The 18,663-nt window shown below is 38.2% G+C and overlaps 1 protein-coding gene across 5 annotated transcripts in view; it reads left to right on the top strand.

The window, feature by feature from the left end:
- IFT43 (intraflagellar transport 43) overlaps positions 1–18,663 on the top strand; it is a 263,776-nt gene that overhangs the window by 150,326 nt on the left and 94,787 nt on the right. For all 5 annotated transcript variants that reach the window (XM_090399053.1, XM_090399051.1, XM_090399050.1 and 2 more), the window contains one exon: positions 13,262–13,311. In XM_090399053.1, the coding sequence (XP_090255179.1) occupies positions 13,262–13,311 (50 nt within the window). The remainder of the gene's footprint in view (positions 1–13,261; positions 13,312–18,663) is intronic.

Raw genomic sequence — 18,663 nt, 5'->3', positions numbered from 1 at the left:
CCAACTGCTTCAAATTTTGTAATAGTTTTCCTTGAGATATTCTGTCAGGATATGCAGAAAATTCACTGAAAACATTCATCTAAAGACAATTTATCGAATGACAATTTACCAAAAGGCAATTTATTGAAAAACCAATTAATAAAATAGACAATTAATCAAAAAACAGCACATCAAACAAAAGTTACTCTAAAAAACAATTCCTCGAATAAACAGTTCATTGATCATCAATTTATCAAAAAAGCAAATAATCGAAAACCAACAATTCATCAAAACTATGAATCGTTGCAAAATTAAATTGACCACCATTCTTTTATCCTCACTTCAAACTTATTTAAGTCATTTGCAGGAACACTTCACTGAATAATGAATTATAAAGCATGAGGATCTGTTTTTCAAAAATAATTTCAGTTTATTGGATTGTGTTCAAGCTTACTTAGCCTCATTTAATCAGCAGATTTAACCATAAGAAAATGCAATGAAGTAACTAATTTTATCTGTGCAAGGATCATTAGAAACTAAGTAGTGATGATTATGCCATGGCTTAAATTTGTTGGTATTAGTGAAACCTAGGATAGGATGTAGTAAACGGAATAAAGCGTGAAAAGTAGAGTATTTTTAGTTTTTGAGAGAGAGAAAATTGGGACATGAAATTAAGAATTATCAACATGTTAGAAGATTATTTACTATACTGCCAGATATTTCAGTTTGAAAATAACAAAGTATCATCAGTGGCTTGACAGGAAACAGTCTTTTACAAGGTAGAATACAAATGATTAATCATTCAAAATTAGAATGAGCCGCGTGATGTTATATCGCTAATCACGATATCATTCACTGAAGAAATATAAACATAAGATTGCAGAAATAAATTACATGTGTAAGTTCACAATATCATACAAAAAACTTAATTTATAAAATCATCTTATGACCTAATGTCCAGTCCTCACCTTCTCGTGGTGCACCCTGTTGGGTATCTATCTGGATACTGAACGAGCGAGGATAGGCTGGCAATTTGGGATTTAGCGATTAAATTGTATTCTTATTGGCTTAAACCAAAATACAAAATGATGGTACAACATTACAAAATTTCATGCCGGCTGGGGCGTCACCCAGTTAAACGAGGCCCCATTGTTTTCGCCACGGAACCAGGGCGAACAGCGAAAAGTCAGCTACTGGAACAAATCTGAAAATAAACCCAACGCAACATCACCAAAGTTAAAGATTGGTACTATCAACATAAGAAGCCTGAATGGCAAAGAAATGGAGCTGGCTGAGGAATTAGATAAGTACCAGATAGACATAATAGGGGTGACTGAAACAAAAAGGGCAAAAACTGGTGAGATCTTTCTGAGCAATAAATACAAAATGTTATTTTCAGGCAATGACAATCAAGGAAAAGAAGGAGTAGCCATAGTATTCAACACAATACGAGGCTAATCTTCTTGAATGGGAGGCATTCTCAAGTAGAGTAATGTGGGCAAATATTAGAATGGGGAATTGGACAATGAGACTTATTTGTGCCTATGATCCCACAGAAGGCTCTACTAAAGTAGAAGTGGAGGAATTTTTTGAGGCTCTAGAGAAAGCTACTGACATAATGAAAAAGGAAAAGTTGGTCCTTGTTGGGGATCTAAATGGCAGAGTAGGAAGTGATTGTCAGCCATACAAAAATGTTTTGGGAAAATTTGGAGAAAATAGCAAAGCTAATACTAATGGCAAATACCTGTTGGATTTCTGCTCAGGACATGGACTGGTTACTACTAACACCATGTTCCAACATAAAAATGTGCACAAATTCACATGGAGAGAAGAGGCTAGGAATAAGAAAAGTCTCATTGACTATGTTATTGTTGATAGTGATGTTTTCTTCCTGGTGCAGGACACCAGAGTGTACAGAGGATTTGAAATTGGAAGTGATCACTATTTAGTCTTGAGTAGGATAAAATTCAATTTCATATTGAAAAGAATGACATGTAAGAAAGTTTTAAAGTGAATAAAAGTTGAGGAGCTCTCAGATGTGAACTGTAGACTAAAATACACAAAGATTATTGAAGAAAAAATGAAAGAGTTTGAGAACAAGAACCAAACCTTGGAGATTCAGTGGCAAACCTTGAAGAAAACCCTGATTGATTTAGCCAGAGAGGCTTGTGATGAGGTCTGCAAGGATAGAAAAATCAGAACTCCATGGTGGACACAGGAAGTTAAAGAGGCAGTGAAGGAAAAGAAGAAAGCATATCAAAAGTTCCTGGCAAATAAGTCAGCATGTGCTCTTAGAGAATACAGAGACAAATGTCAGAAAGCCCAATACTAAGTGTAAAACTAGCTAAACAAAAGTCATGGGAGGACTTTGGCAAGAACATAGAAAATAAATATCAAGAAGGTGGCAAAATATTCTGGAGGTTGTTGAAGAAGCTTAGAAATGGAGGAAAGAGTGCTGTAAAAGGAGTTAGAGATGATAAAGGTGACATAAAAACAGGAGAAAAAGATATCCTTGAAGTATGGAGTAAATACTTCGAAAAATTGCTAAATGAAACAAGCAGTGGTAGCACAATCGTAAAAAACACTCAACCGGCATACAGTCAGGAATACATATCCATACTTGAAGTTGAAATAGCCATCAAAGGCTTGAAATGTGGAAAGGGATCAGTAGTAGATGATATTAGACCAGAAATGCCGAAGTATGGTGGTATAAGAGTCTTACAGTGACTGCACTGCATAGTTCAGAAAGCCCGGACAGAGGGACGAATTCCTGATGATTGGAGTAGAGCTCTAATAGTACCCATAGATAAAAATGGGAAATAAAACCGAATGTGCAGAATTACAGAGGTATTTCCCTACTGAGCTCTGGGCAAGATTTATCCCAGTATACTTGAGAAACGGTTGAGAAGAATTGTGGAAGAAAAGCTGGGTGAAGAACAAGCTGGATTCAGGCCAAATAGAGGCTGTCAGGATCAGATCTTCACTTTACGACAAATAGTTGAGAAAGCATGGGAATATAACAAAGATCTGTATTTATGTTTTGTCGATCTGGAAAAGGCATATGACAAGGTGTCAAGAGAGAAGCTATTCAATACGCTACAGTTATATGGTGTCAATGGGGCATTATTTGAGTTGTAAGTCGGCAGTTAGAATTGAAGGAAGTACAGGAAGATGGTTTAATGTTAAATCTGGTGTGAGACAAGGATGTACATTATCCCCTCTGGTATTCATTATCTATATGGATCACATTATGAAGGAAAGTGGTATTAAACATGATATCAAAATTGGAGATGTTAATATCAGCTCTTTGCTTTATGCGGATGATGTTATACTTCTAAATAAATCCACTACAAGTTTGCAAGATTCCCTGACTAAATTGAATAACTGTTGTTATAGATATGGTATGAAGGTCACCAATAAAAAGACAAAGACAATGAAAATAGGTAGAATCGTTGAAAATGTCAACTGTGTTTTGAATGGGGAACCTGTGGAAGTAAAATATTTCAGCTACTTAGGCACGATTTTTAGTGAAGATGGTAAATTAAATATGGAATTAAACCACAGAATCAACAAAGCTGGTATGGTAGGAAGTCAATTGAATAAATTCATATGGAATAAGAGAGAAATTAGTCACAACACTAAATTAGCTGTATATACAAAACAGTGTTCAAACCAGTTTTAACTTATGGATCCGAGAGCTGGGTCAGATGTAAAACACTTCACCAAAGACTAGAGACCGCAGATATGAGAGACCTGAGAAAGATTAGAGGCATGAACAGATTGCATCAATGGCAATATCATATTATAAACGAGGATATTAGGAAAGAACTTGACATTGTCAGCATCCAGGAATGCATTAGCAGAGCTAATCTCAGGTGGTATGGTCACTTGAACAGAATGGGTGAGGAAAGATTAGCAAAACAAGTGTTCTCTGCCAGGTTGACAAGAAAACGACCCAGAGGAAGACCAAGACATAGGTGGATTAATATGGTACAAAGTGCCTTAGACGATAGAAATGTAAGATCTGATAATGTTGGGGTCTTGACAAGTAACAGACTGATTTGGAGGAAAATTGTAGATAGGAAGATAGTAATGAGGTAAATTTTTCATAAAGTACTATCATATCCTGTACACCCCTTGAGGTACATGTCAGGAATTTGATGATGATGATGATTAAAGATATCATTAGACAAATGTAGTATCTAGAAGGTATTAAAAAATATATATATTAATGCGTTATTTGGATCAAACTTTCCCATATTTTTGACAAGGATATGTGGTCATTTCAGTTCAAGTTAGGGCATTGAAGTAAGACCTCAGCACTCTCGTTGAATAGCCATTTGAATTTATATCAGCATCTGTGTAGAAGGCAAGTTTTAGACCAATGAATGTTGTGGTTTGTCTGTATTTCTATATTGTGCCAATCCAAACTTATCAGATTTGTTGTGACGAATATAAGATTGATGTTCTTTTATATTATTTTTTAGAGTGTCTATTTGTCCAAAGTAAGAAAGATAGCAGTCACATGGAACTTGGTATACACCAGGAAGAGACATAGTAGAGCATTTATCTTTAGATGATAGAAAATAGGTGGATATATTATTAATTGGAATATAAGTAGCTGTTAGATCATATTTCTTCAGAATTCTTGAAATTGGTTCTGAAATTATGGAGATATATAGTATTGGAACTCGACGTTTAGATTCTTTGTTGTTTTGGTTTGGCTTGTAGGATTTGAACAGACGTTGTGTGGTCCTTTCGGAGAAACCATTTAACTTCATGTAATGTTTGCTAGTAGAAAATTCTTTGTGTAACTGCTGGGGAGTTGAACAATTAGTTCTAGCACGTCAAATTAAACATGGGAGAGGAGGGGGAGTTCTACGAATGATAACAGATTACTTGAATCCAGTTAGAATAGAAACTCATGAAAGCAATAATGGTAATAATGTACCATGTATAAGTGAGTTTGAGGCTATTTGCCGTGAAGTGGAGGCTGAAAGGAAGAAATATATGGTGTGGGTGTTGATTTGATCTCGCCAAATTACTCTCGCCTAATAGGTGCTAAACAAGTAATTATTATGGATGTTTTAAATTATCTGATTGATTCATTAACAGAGAAAACTCATGATAAGAGTGAAGGAGAATTTACTGAGTTGTTGCGAGACAACTTTTTCAAGCAGCATGTAAAAGAAGGAACTGGAGGTTAGTGTTAGATTTCATCATAGTATCACAGGGTATCTCAGTTCAGAAGTGACACTTTTACCACCAGTTGGTGACAGTGATCAAAGTAGTCAACTAAAATGGATGTCCCAATCAGGACAGGTTGCATGCTGAACTACAAATCTTGACATTATGACAAACTCAGGAGAATACTATATTTGATTCCATGGTATCATTTACTGAATGGGAAGGATATTAGCAGCGCATGAGAAGCTTTTAAAAGATGCTTAAACAATGCAGTATCTTAATGTGTCCTAGAGCCCAAAGAACAAATAGGATGGGAATGAAATGGATGAACAGTTTTATTAAGCAAGAGATCCATAAAAAGATGATATGGAAGGAATACCGAGAGAATAAGAGTAAGAGGAGTTATGAAATATATAAAGTGCAGGCAAGAAAAGTTATGGGTATTGTATGGAAAGCTAAGTTGGATTTTGAAAAGAAATTGGATATGCAGGTTAACGGTAACTCAGAAGAATTTTATTATTAGACTAAAAGTAAAAGAAAGAAAAGAATGAATGCAGAAGAATAATTTATGGAATGCAGATGTTACTCTTGTGTCAGAAGCAGATGCACTAATTCAAACAGTGAGGGCTCACTTTGCCAAGATCTGTCATCCTGGCATATCATCATCCAGCATGTGTGTTAAAGGGATGATCAGAGAGAGAAAAAGCAAAGTGCATAAAAGTGAGCTTCAACAGCTGTTGTATAGCCTGGATATCAGTGCAGAAATACGGCTAGATGGGATGTCAGCATGTGTGTTAAAGGAATGTTTGGTCAGACTGGCTTGGCCCTTGACATCTCTGTATAATTTGAGCTAAGAAAAATCTTCACCTTTCTCACAACATTTGTCCTTCTCCAAAGGACAAGCTTCCACATCTCAATTATTTAGGTGTCTACCAGATTCCTTGCTCCTGTGGGCTATCTTATTTCGGACAAACAGGAAGATCTGCTTTTATTTGGTTAGAAGAACACAAGTCTTATATTCAATACCTTGAACCTGAACAGTCTGAACTTCCAGAGCATGCCATCAACACTGGACGTAGAGCTCACTGGAACAAGACAAGAGTCCTTCAGAAAAGTCGGTTCCTCATGGAATGGCTTAATAAAGAAACATGTGAAACTTTACTTCACTCTCCTAACTTAAACAGATCCGATGGTCTGCATCTATCTCCTTTGTGGGAGATAGGAAAGATTAGCTGATTTAAAAAGTACTAACGTTTTTTAATTGTGTGTGTGTGTGTGTGTGTGTGTGTGTGTGTGTGTGTGTGTGTGTGTGTGTGTGTGTGTGTGTGTGTGTGTGTGTGTGTGTGTGTGTGTGCACTGCTCAAAACAATTAGGAGATATTTTGTTTTCTTGTAAATTATAAAGTTATAAAAATAATTTACAAATGTAACGCATTTATTTTAAAATATTTTTAATACACAACAGTGTAGAACATGCAGCTGCATACAAAATGATCTTAAGACTTGTTGAAACATGTCTTAGTCATATTAGCATGTGGGGGAGGGATATAAAAGTGTGGCTTGTTGTGCTCATTTCCACAGTGCATAATTATTACTTCAATTGTAAATTTGTGTCACCTACCACTCATTATTTTGTTAAAAATGGCAGAGCAACATGATATCCCAGAATCCATGGCTTGGAGAGCCACTTGTCGATTAGAAGCTGGACAAACACAGCAAGTTGTTGCTCAAGAGTGTCGTGGAACTCAAAGCATAATTTCATGACTTTGGAATTGCTTCCTGGAGACTGGAAACGTTCGAAATAGTTTTCATCCCATAGGTTTATATGCTCGAAGACCATTAGTTTGCATTCCATTTACTGCAAATCACAAAAGAGCCCGAAGAATTTGGGCACAGGAGCATCACAGTTGGACAAATGAGGCTCATACTTTTTAGTGATAAGTTCAGGTTCCGTCTGCAACCAGATAACTAACATATCTTGATATGGCATGAAAGTGGAACAAGAAATAATCCACAGTTTGTTCGTGAAAGACCCCAACATCAAGGTGGAAGTTTGATAGTATGGTCTGGAATAAGTATAGGTGGCCACACTGATCTCTGTTTTATCAGAAACAGTAACTTAACATCCCAAAGGTATTACAATGAAATTTTGGAACCTATAGTTTGTCCATATGCTGCTGCAATTGGCGAAGAATTCATTTTTATGGATGACAATGCTCATCCACACCGTGCAAATTTGGTACAAGAGTGGTTTGAGGAAGAAGGTATTGAATGAATGGACTGGCCTGCCTGTTCACTGGATTGTAATCCAATCGAACATGCCTGGGATGCTTTGGATAGGCTCGTTTCTGCTCGACTAGTGCCACCACGATCGCTTCAAGAGCTCGAAATTGCTTTCACAGAAGAGTGGGAAAATATACACGAGAACTGTTTAATCATCTTATCTGGTCCATGCAATCAAGATGTACTGCTGTTTTGGGGAGACCATGCACTCTATTAAAAATTAACAAAAGCATTTTGGTTATTCTTGTTAAAATTATTTCATGCTAAAATGAAATAATATTTATTACAAATTTGTTAAATTTATAATAAATATTGATTATTTAAACAATATCTCATCAATTACACCCTATCCATAAGTAAGAAATATTTATTAATGTATAAAGTAACCAATAGTTATAATTATTTGCAGAAATTTATAATTATCCGACAGAAACTAAAATATATATATTAATTAATTTTTTTTTATTTTATGTAAGTTTTTTTTTTTTTTTAATAAGTTAGGAAATTTAATGAACTTTTTTTTAGTTATCTTGCATTAGCTACTTAGGTGGCGCCTTTTGGAAATGTCAGTTATTGTTCAACCTTGTACTGAAGATGCCTATGATACTCAGGTGAAAATTATACTAATAAATGGTATAACTGGTAATTAATTTACAGAATTAACAATGCATATAAAGTATATTAATTAAAGGTAACTTTAATGAATAACTTCTATATTTCGGCAACGTCACATTGCCATCTTCAGGAACATAAAGATATGGTATGTGCACGCAGGCACTAACACAAAGCAAATGAGGAAGAAAGCAAGAAACTAATATTGTTCCTAAAGTCCTAATGGTGCCCTCCGGTGGGCTGATTTGGTAGTCTTGGCAGTTGGGCTGAAGTTCTCATAATGTAAGTCTCCCAAATTTGGGGTAGTTTCATGCACCCAAATTTGTTGAGGTTAGGAACGTTTTTTAGAGCTGCTGAAGATTCTTTGAATAATCTTTCGTATTTAAACTTGCTGCGATGAATTATTTTTGTTTTCTTCCAACAAATTTTATGGTGGGTATCTAAGGCATGGTCTGCCAGCCCAGAGCGGCTGTACTGGTGAAACCAGATGTAGTCTTGGTGTTCTGAAATCCTGATATTTGTTGTTCTGCCTGTTTGGCCAAAGTAGGACAATTTGCAGCTGCAAGGGCCCTGGTATACACCAGGTAGGTCTAGGGGAAGTGGTTGGTTCTTTGGTAGAGCGGATAAGGGATGCCAACTTTTTATATGGTCTGTAACAGGAAGTAAGGTCATATTTTTTGAGGATATTGGTTATTTTCTCAGAGGTGCCCTGGATGTAGGGGATGGTGATAGACTTGGTGTAATCTTTATTGTGGAGGGGGGAGGGGGGGTTGTGGTTTACTGGTTTTAGTATTTTTTGGATTTTTTGGGGGTTATAGCCATTGGCTAAGAAAGTGTTGAGGATGTGGTTTAGTTCAGTAGTTAGGGCCTTGTCATCTGAGCAGATTAATTTTGCCCTGTTATATAGTGTTTTTATAACCCCATATTGTTGTGAAGGGGGGGGGGGACTGCTGGTGAATGTATCTGCCAGTATGGGTGGGTTTTCTGTGAACAGAGAAAACCAAAGATCCATCAAGCTGGCGGGTGATTAAAGTGTCTAGGAAGGGGAGGGTGTTGTTATCCTCTTTTTCTAAGGTGAACTGGACTCTGGGGTGTTGGTTATTTAAGTGTGTTAGGAAGGAATGGAGTGTGTCTGAGCCATGTGGCCAAATAGCAAACACATCATCCACATAACGAAGCCAAATAGTGGGTTTTTGTGGGGCGGAGTTTAAGGCTTTCTCTTCAGATGTCTCCATAAAGAAATTGGCCAAGGGTGGGGAAAGCGGTGAACCCATGGCTGTCCCCTCTATCTGTTTGTAGAACTTTCCTTGCCAAACGAAATAGCCTGAATTCATTGTGAACTGAAATAGGGCTGAGATATCGGGAGGAAACTTGGCTTGGATGAGCTCTAGCGTTTCTTTGAGTGGGACATTAGTGAATAGGGAGGAGACATCAAAACTGACCATTATGTAAGTGTGTTGGAGTGTGAGGTTTTCTATACTGGCTTTAAAGTGGGCTGAGTTTTTTATGTGTGATGGTGTGTTGCCAGTGTAGTGTGTGAGCGTTTTGGCTAAATGTTTGGCTAATTTATATGTGGGGGAATCAATGCCATCCACTATGGAACGCAATGGCACATTTTGTTTATGTATTTTTGGGAGTCCATATAATTGGGGGGGGGGGGTCTAGAGTTATAAGGTTTTAGTTTGTTGGTGACTTCCACAGGCCAAGAAGTGACCTTCTTAAGGAGTCTGTGGAGAGTTCTAATCTGAGAGCTAGTCGGATTATATTCAGTGGGGAGGTAAGTCGTACGGTCTAGTACTAAAGCAGTTAGCTTACCTTTGTAGTCTTTTTGATTGAGCACCACAGTGGCGTTTCCCTTATCCGCCTTGGTGATTACTATTTTTTTGTTGTTTTTCAATTCTTGTAGGGCTGCATATTCATCTTTGGATAAGTTGGTTTTTGGAGGTTTGGCTTTAGTGAGTACACCGACTACATCCAGTCTAACGTTGTTGGCGATATGGTTAGGCAGGTTGCGAATCCCACGTTCTATATGGATCATGATTTCTTCGGCAGGTATTCTTTTTGGAGGTAGGGCGAAATTGTGACCACGTGAAAGTGCGGCAAGTGCTTCAGGCTTTAAAACTGCTGACAAGAGGTTGACTGCAGTGTTGAGTGGTGGCTGTGGTAAGGAAGCAGAATTCTTTGTCAGGTTTTCATATTTTTTCAAGTGCAAACTTCGTATTTTATTTTTTTTTCGAATTCTTTTTTTGCCGATGCGCATGAGATGTCATAAAGTATCGACCATAGATCACGGCCGAGTGTATCCAAAAGCTCTTCCTCTAGCACCCATAAGGTTTTGTTTTCATCGGCAAGGAGAACGAATGTCGCGGTAATTTATTCTCTTAACAGGGCGAAGCTAGTGCGATTATAAATGCGCAGAGCTTTCTTGGAAGCAAAACGGTGCTTCAATTTAACACAATTAGGGATCACTTTGTTATCCCAGCAGCGTTTTAGGAACGTCAGACGATTTATTTGCCTCGATATCTTCAACCTCAATTTGCCGTATTGACGGGCCTTTCGTGCGATAGCATCTCCATGGATGATCACGATTCTAGTAGCAGGCTTATACGTTGGTCAGATATAACTGGTAATTAATTTACGGAATTAACAACGCATATAAAGTATATTAATTAAAGGTAACTTTAATGAATAACTTCTATATTTCGGCAATGTCACATTGCCATCTTCAGGAACATAAAGATATGGTATGTGCACGCAGGCACTAACACAAAGCAAATGAGGAAGAAAGCAACAAACTAATATTGTTCCTAAAGTCCTAATGGTGCCCTCCGGTGGGCTGATTTGGTAGTCTTGGCAGTTGGGCTGAAGTTCTCATAATGTAAGTCTCTCAAATTTGGGGTAGTTTCATGCACCCAAATTTGTTGAGGTTAGGAACGTTTTTTAGAGCTGCTGAAGATTCTTTGAATAATCTTTCGTATTTAAACTTGCTGCGATGAATTATTTTTGTTTTCTTCCAACGAATTTTATGGTGGGTATCTAAGGCATGGTCTACCAGCCCAGAGCGACTGTACTGGTGAAACCGGATGTAGTCTTGGTGTTCTGAAATCCTGATATTTGTTGTTCTGCCTGTTTGGCCAAAGTAGGACAATTTGCAGCTGCAAGGGACCTGGTATACACCAGGTAGGTCTAGGGGGAAGTGGTTGGTCTTTGGTAAATTAATTACCAGTTATGTCTGACCAACGTATAAGTCTTGCTACTAGTATACTAATAAATAATATTTTACATGAGTTAATTCCACTATTATAATCTAATTGAACATGCCTACTCATGGTATTTCCTTATTGAAACAATCGAATTTTTATATATTGAGATAGCTCAATATGAACATGATCTAGAGAAACTGTGAAAACATTTTTGTTGCCTTCTTTGTTCATTTAATTGTATCCTTTGGAAAATTTTAGATATAGGAACAGTGCCGTAACGAGGGCATGGCGAAAGAGGTGCCTGCCACGGGCCAACTAGGTTTGGGGCACAAAACGTAAAAAATAAAAATAAATAAATAAATATATATAAAAGTCTGCTATTTTATATTGCAGTTTGAATATCGGCAATACGCCGCTTTAGACACAAATTCTACAACTCATTTTGATGGAGTTAATAGGCAGTATTTAACATATTACATTTAGTAAAATTTAACTTGTTATATTTAAATTTTTCAAAAATTTTTGTCATTTTTGGGTTGGGGGGGGGGTGCAAGTTAGACGCTTGCCACAGGCGCTTCATACCCTCGTTACTGTACTGTAAAGGAATATATTCCAAATTACATTGTGGAAGTGAATAACAAAATGAGAATTCATTTAACAAAATTTTGCTTAACAAAAGATCTTTCAGGTATGTAACTTTTTTTTTGGTAAGTAAGATATGTGTGTATATTCCTGTTGAAAATAAAATTTAAAAACATCGATCTATTGTATGTACAGAATAATCTGAATAGTTTTTATGATGCTTTTTGTATGGACAGTATATGTTGGGTAGCCCGTTTATTAGTTACATTAATCTTTCACTATCATCTGTGAAATCTGCTGTTTGGTCAGAAACATTGTTTTTTATATATATATATATATATATATATATATATATATATATATATATCCATCCCTTGCCTTATAATGCAGGTAGGCAAATACAAGGCTTGTGCATGTGTATTTGCAAAAGCCTTGTATGTTTGTATATATATGTATATATACACATACAAGGCAATACTGAATGCATGTGTGCATTCAGTATTGTCTTATCAGTACAAGTATCACAGACTAATGAATGACAGTAGTAATTATGTAGAATAATAGTAGTATCTAGAAGAATGGTCTAGCAACTGGAAGATGTACAGAAATCCTGTGAACAGATGAAGAGCTTGTAGATGTGAAAAGGCAGTGGAGAGAGAGAGAGAGAGAAAAGAATTGCACAGCATAACAGACAGGCCACAATCAAATGGCAGTGAAATTCAACAGTATTCTGCCAAAGAGCATATCAGAATTCATAGTATGTCATCTGCTATGGATAGGATAGGTATATAGTAGCAAATGAGCTTGCATAGTTGCCCTTCTGTTGACTAAAAAGAAGTAGCAACAGTGGACCAAGAGCACCAGTGGCCCATTTAAGTTAGTGGAAGTTCTTTCTGGTCTGATGAATCTTGGTCCCAGCTCTATGCTGACAGTAGGGTTAAGATATGGCAAGAGGCATGAATCAGTGGTGGATTGTTGTGCTGAATGTTCAGGGTGAGTAGTGGTGTGGGAGTTTTTCCAGTTACTTCTAGTAGGATAATGTAGCATAGCAGTAGTTATGCAGCATTTGGGAATAGTTTCTAAAGCATGAATGTTGCTCGACCATGCTTCATTTATGCTGCTTCATCAGTGGATCATTCCCTTTGAGCATTTGTAGTAAGAACGAAGGAAGTAAGCTAGTTGTGACAGGTACTCTATCTGATACAACTCTGGATCCTTAAGCACCGTGTGAAATCCATGTCCAAACATGTTAAAGCTTTTCCAAGGACAAGAAATGCCCCTAATTAACTGTATTCTCGGAGAGTGTGTGTGTGTGTGTGTATTGGGATATATGTAGAAATGTTTTAATTAACATTTCCTTATACTTGCAAGTTTCATATTATGCAGATCTGTGTTAATCTTTTGCATGTTTTAAAGGGAAACTCCTAAAGCAGACAAGCAAATGGAACAAGATGACTCAGATTCAGGTAGGCACAAAGAAAAGAAGTTATTTATTTATTTATTATTATCTGTTAAAAATTGAAATCAGTGTAGATAAGTTAGAGCTGGCTTGTCCCTCATTAAAATAGAGTGTTGTTAGTGCTGATATTTGGGTATTAGAGCAGGCCTTTCCCTCATCATACGAAACCCAGTCTAATATCATCCACTTGCCCATCATATCTGTCTTTAATTAATGCCAATGCATGTCATTCACCAAGCCATGAAAAAAAAAAAAAATCTGCTACTCATACTAATCACACATTTAATTCAACCTCTGGTCTCTTCTTTTGCCCTTCCATTTGTTGAAAAATCTGTTCTATGAAATTCTTTTACTTTATATACCACTACCATATCCTTAACAGAGACTAATATGGAAATATGGTAAATCTATATTTTCTTAACATCACCAACATTCTACACATCATCCTGATATTATTCTGATTATACACTATGGCAGCTAAGAATAAACTAGAACAAATGCTCCTAAGTCATCCTTGTTCAAAGAGTTCAATTTGAACATTTTAACAAAATCTCTACTGTTTTATCTCCATTACCTAAAATAAACAATCACTCAATTATATTTTATCAGTATCAGTAAATTTATTTCCCTGATTGTACCTTTTTTTTTTTAAGTCTAGTTTGGAATAGCTATTAATCCTGTAAGCACCTCCGTAGCACAATTGGAATAACGACGGTACATTGCGCCCTTGGATTAGTAAAAATAGGCCTAAGTTCGATTCTCATGATGGGAGGAATCCTTATATGGACTTTTTCAATTGAAGGTGAGTTAGCTGATCCCATACGGAGGTAGCAGGGTTTTTTCTCCCTGAAACTCGGGGTTTTTCATCCCGCATACAGACAAATCAGCCCTTCAGAACACACGCAATTTACAGACAAAAAATACTAGCTGTGGTGGTGGTGGTTGTGTGCAGTAGATGCCGTTGATGTAGGTGATTGGTAGTAGAGGTTCTGTGTAGTAGTGAAGACAGAGAGTTGTACAGTGGGAGGACACCTACTGTACAACTCTCCGTGATATGACCAACACCACATTGTTTCCAGGTTGGCATAAAATTCACTAATGTGTTCTGAATTAAATTCTTTATTCAATCCTAATGACTATCTCACAACCATATATGTGAGACTAGCTTGATACCCTTGCTTTACTATAGTATTTAACTACTGTACATCATTTTGACTCCAATAAATTTTCCTTTGATTGCAATGAACAATTTAAATTTAGCACAACTACCCCCATGTCAGGCAACACCCTGTAATTATTAAAAGTGATGGTTCCATTGAATGACATGACCAACACCACATTCATGTTCAGGTAGCAGGATTCATGTTCATGTTCATACGGAGGTAGCAGGGTTTTTTCTCCCTGAAACTCGGGGTTTTTCATCCTGCATACAGACAAATCAGCCCTTCAGAACACACGCAATTTACAGACAAAAAATACTAGCTGTGGTGGTGGTGGTGGTTGTGTGCAGTAGATGCCGTTGATGTAGGTGATTGGTAGTAGAGGTTCTGTGTAGTAGTGAAGACGGAGAGTTGTACAGTGGGAGGACACCTACTGTACAACTCTCCGTGATATGACTAACACCACATTGTTTCCAGGTTGGCATAAAATTCACTAATGTGTTCTGAATTAAATTCTTTATTCAATCCTAATGACTATCTCACAACCATATATGTGAGACTAGCTTGATACCCATGCTTTACTATAGTATTTAACTACTGTACATCATTTTGACTCCAATAAATTTTCCTTTGATTGCAATGAACAATTTAAATTTAGCACAACTACCCCCATGTCAGGCAACACCCTGTAATTATTAAAAGTGATGGTTCCATTGAATGACATGACCAACACCACATTCATGTTCAGGTAGCAGGATTCATGTTCATGTTCATACGGAGGTAGCAGGGTTTTTTCTCCCTGAAACTCGGGGTTTTTCATCCTGCATACAGACAAATCAGCCCTTCAGAACACACGCAATTTACAGACAAAAAATACTAGCTGTGGTGGTGGTGGTGGTGGTTGTGTGCAGTAGATGCCGTTGATGTAGGTGATTGGTAGTAGAGGTTCTGTGTAGTAGTGAAGACGGAGAGTTGTACAGTGGGAGGACACCTACTGTACAACTCTCCGTGATATGACTAACACCACATTGTTTCCAGGTTGGCATAAAATTCACTAATGTGTTCTGAATTAAATTCTTTATTCAATCCTAATGACTATCTCACAACCATATATGTGAGACTAGCTTGATACCCATGCTTTACTATAGTATTTAACTACTGTACATCATTTTGACTCCAATAAATTTTCCTTTGATTGCAATGAACAATTTAAATTTAGCACAACTACCCCCATGTCAGGCAACACCCTGTAATTATTAAAAGTGATAGTTCCATTGAATGACATGACCAACACCACATTCATGTTCAGGTTTGAAATTCCCTTTAATTTGATACCTCACATATATTTTTAGACATTTGTACATAGAATTTGAAATTTATAGATGTTTGTTATTTAAAAACAATCAAATTATAATACTTCTGAGTATATAACATTTTTTGTTTTATAAATTGTTATTTTTGATTATTGAATTAGTTTTGTGATATAATAGCATAGTACCTGTGCTTTGCAAAAGTAAATGAAAACTAATAAAGAAAAAGTATATATAGTTTAAATAAAGTGAAGCATGTTGATGCAGAAATATGGTGAAGTGAAATTCGAAATATAACATTTGATGAAGAAATAAAAAAGAGAAGATTGTTGTGAAAAAAAATCGTGAAAAATAACTACGGCCTTTTTTTTCTCTAATTAAGGACCTCTTTGTAGACCACATTGGTGGTTCTCCCCTCAGGTGCTAGGATCACCAGACTACTAGGTAAGCTCACTCTGGAGCAGGTCACATAGAACTGCCCATGTGAGAAGCAGACCTCCCTCAAGTCAATCCCTACCACCTTCAGTGACTGCCCCTGGTACTTATTGATGGTCATAGCAAACCAGACCTTTAGGAGGGAATTGCACCCTCATGAACTTGAAGGGGATACTCTGATGGTATGAGTGGTATGCATGGCATGAACGACGACTCGTCCCGAGCACAGCCAGTGAACACTGTGGCCTCGATGACATTCCTGTGGAGGGCCTTCACTCATAGCCTGGTGCCATTGCAGAGTTTGGGCAGGTTGAAGTTCCACAACAACATAACTCGAGCCCCCCACTTTGAGGAGAAGCCATGAGGGTTGAGGGTGTGTACTTAATTCCATGGGGTAGTGGACTGCATTATCCCTTTGCACCACCAAGTCCCCAGACACGTACTCCATTTATGACCCTTCGAATGAGTTAAGTAGTGTCATTAATGACAGCAGCTTTGTCGTTCTTGGGAGTCAGAATGGCATGCTCGTACAGCCAGTCCATGGACTTCTCCTTGATATCAGGGTATATCCTGGCTGTGAGGTTTGCTAAGGGTTGTCACTACTGAGCCCAGGCATGCAGGGATGGTCACCTTTCCCTCGGACTCAGGATACTCTCCGTCCCCTATTTTCAGTAGGATTTCGGAGAATTGCCCAGCAGAGATAAAGTGGATCCTCATGTTCTTCCTGAGAGAGAGAGAGAGAGAAACAGAGAGAGTTTCAGATAAGGGGCCATAGATATGATGCGTTGACGCACGGCTTAACCTTGTTAGCTCGAGTTCCCCTTGGTACTACTTGCAGAGTCTGTCAGAAGTCTCCAGCCAGCAGCATGGTGACTCCCCCATCACTCCATAGTGAGCTGACATTCCCACGGTACTTGGGCCATATTGCTTTTTGAGATGCTGCACAGGGGTGTTTCTGCATAGATGAGGTTGAGGGGCAGCTTAAAGGCAGTGTAGGCCATCTTGCCTCCCTCCAACAGTGTAGCAGTGATGCCGAAGGATGTGGCAGCAAAGGCGATGCTGTAATCATTCCTTACCTTTGTCAGGAGCAAGTTGATGAGGAAGGTCTTCACAGTACCACCAGGAGCATCCAAGAAAAAAGACTTGCCCAGCACCTGACTTAACTCTGCTAAGGATCTGCCGATATCTGTCAGTGAACCCTGACAGATGAACAGCTGGTGGTGTCATTATTTGACACCACTTGTGTCAAGGTGTTCGTGTTATAGCTTTTCTCCCTCAAATAGTCCCTGTTCGCCGATTCCTCCAGCCTTTTTGGCTGAGTCAGGCCATGATGTGACAAGCCTTGTCCTCCCAAAGCCAACACTGCATCCTCAGTCAACACCAGGCAGCTGTTGTACACCTCATCCATCACCTGCTTGCAACTCCCTTTTCGCCTGCTGCATGATGTCCTCTGAGAGACTGTCTTTGTACCTCGCCCAGCGACTCAGAGAGTTGATAGAACAACAATATCATTGTGAAGAGGTTCCTGCACCTTGAAGAGAGAATCACACAGGGCAGCTTCCTCCAAGGTAGTGTCCAAGTGCTTGTCATCCTCGAGCAAACCTAATGTAGCAAAGCCTTGCATGTGGGGTGGAGTACACCATTCAGAGTCTTCATTTCTGAAGAGGATGTTAAGCTTCGAACCTTATTTAGCATCAGGCAGAGATGATAACACTCACTGTTGTTTGAGTGGATGGTGTACACCCTTCCCAGTGCATGGTCCTTCTTCGCTCCTGGCCAGCCATCAACATCCTTTCCTTGCTTCCTTCTCATGAACTTGTTATTCTACCACACAAAGTAAGAAGGGACCTCAGAGTACAGGAGGGTTTTGCAAAATTGTCAGTTTTGCATAGCTTGAAGAAAGCCAAAAGTGTTGTTTGGGTGGATGGTGTTGTCTGAGGAGGGTTGCTGAGCTTCTTGGCCAAGTTGTTGGAGATGAAGCACACATGCTGACTATTCTCGAGCTAAACAGCAAGATGGAAGACAGTGGGGGTACCTCTCATGAATGGGGAACACCAAGATCCTCCAAACCGCCTCCGAGCTGCTGATGTACCGTACCACCAACTCTCATACAACTTCAACTCATTCCTCTCATTCTTCAGGGCAAATGCTGCCTGGTCACTGGCCTTGTTCACATACTTGATGGACTTGACAGAGTTGCATAATTCCACATTGATGTGAGCATCAAAATACCCAGACAGGGTTGTAGGGTTGTCCAGCTCTATCCTTCTATCCTATTGATTTTTATGGTGAAAACCACTGTCAGCTGGAGATCTCGTCTGATACTGTGAGTATCCATTGTTTCCTGTCTGAGTGTTCTTGCGAATTGTCCGGGGAGAATTGTACCTCTTGCTGCAGCTACCTCTTTTCATGCAGGGCGAATTGTGGTTCAAGCTACCACAAGGATCATGTTGG

Source organism: Typopeltis vanoorti, chromosome 10, assembly GCF_054136105.1.
Source record: "Typopeltis vanoorti isolate ZY-2024b chromosome 10, IOZ_Tvanoo_1.0, whole genome shotgun sequence".
NCBI lineage: Eukaryota > Metazoa > Arthropoda > Arachnida > Uropygi > Thelyphonidae > Typopeltis > Typopeltis vanoorti.
This window is presented reverse-complemented; position numbering and strand designations above follow the sequence as displayed.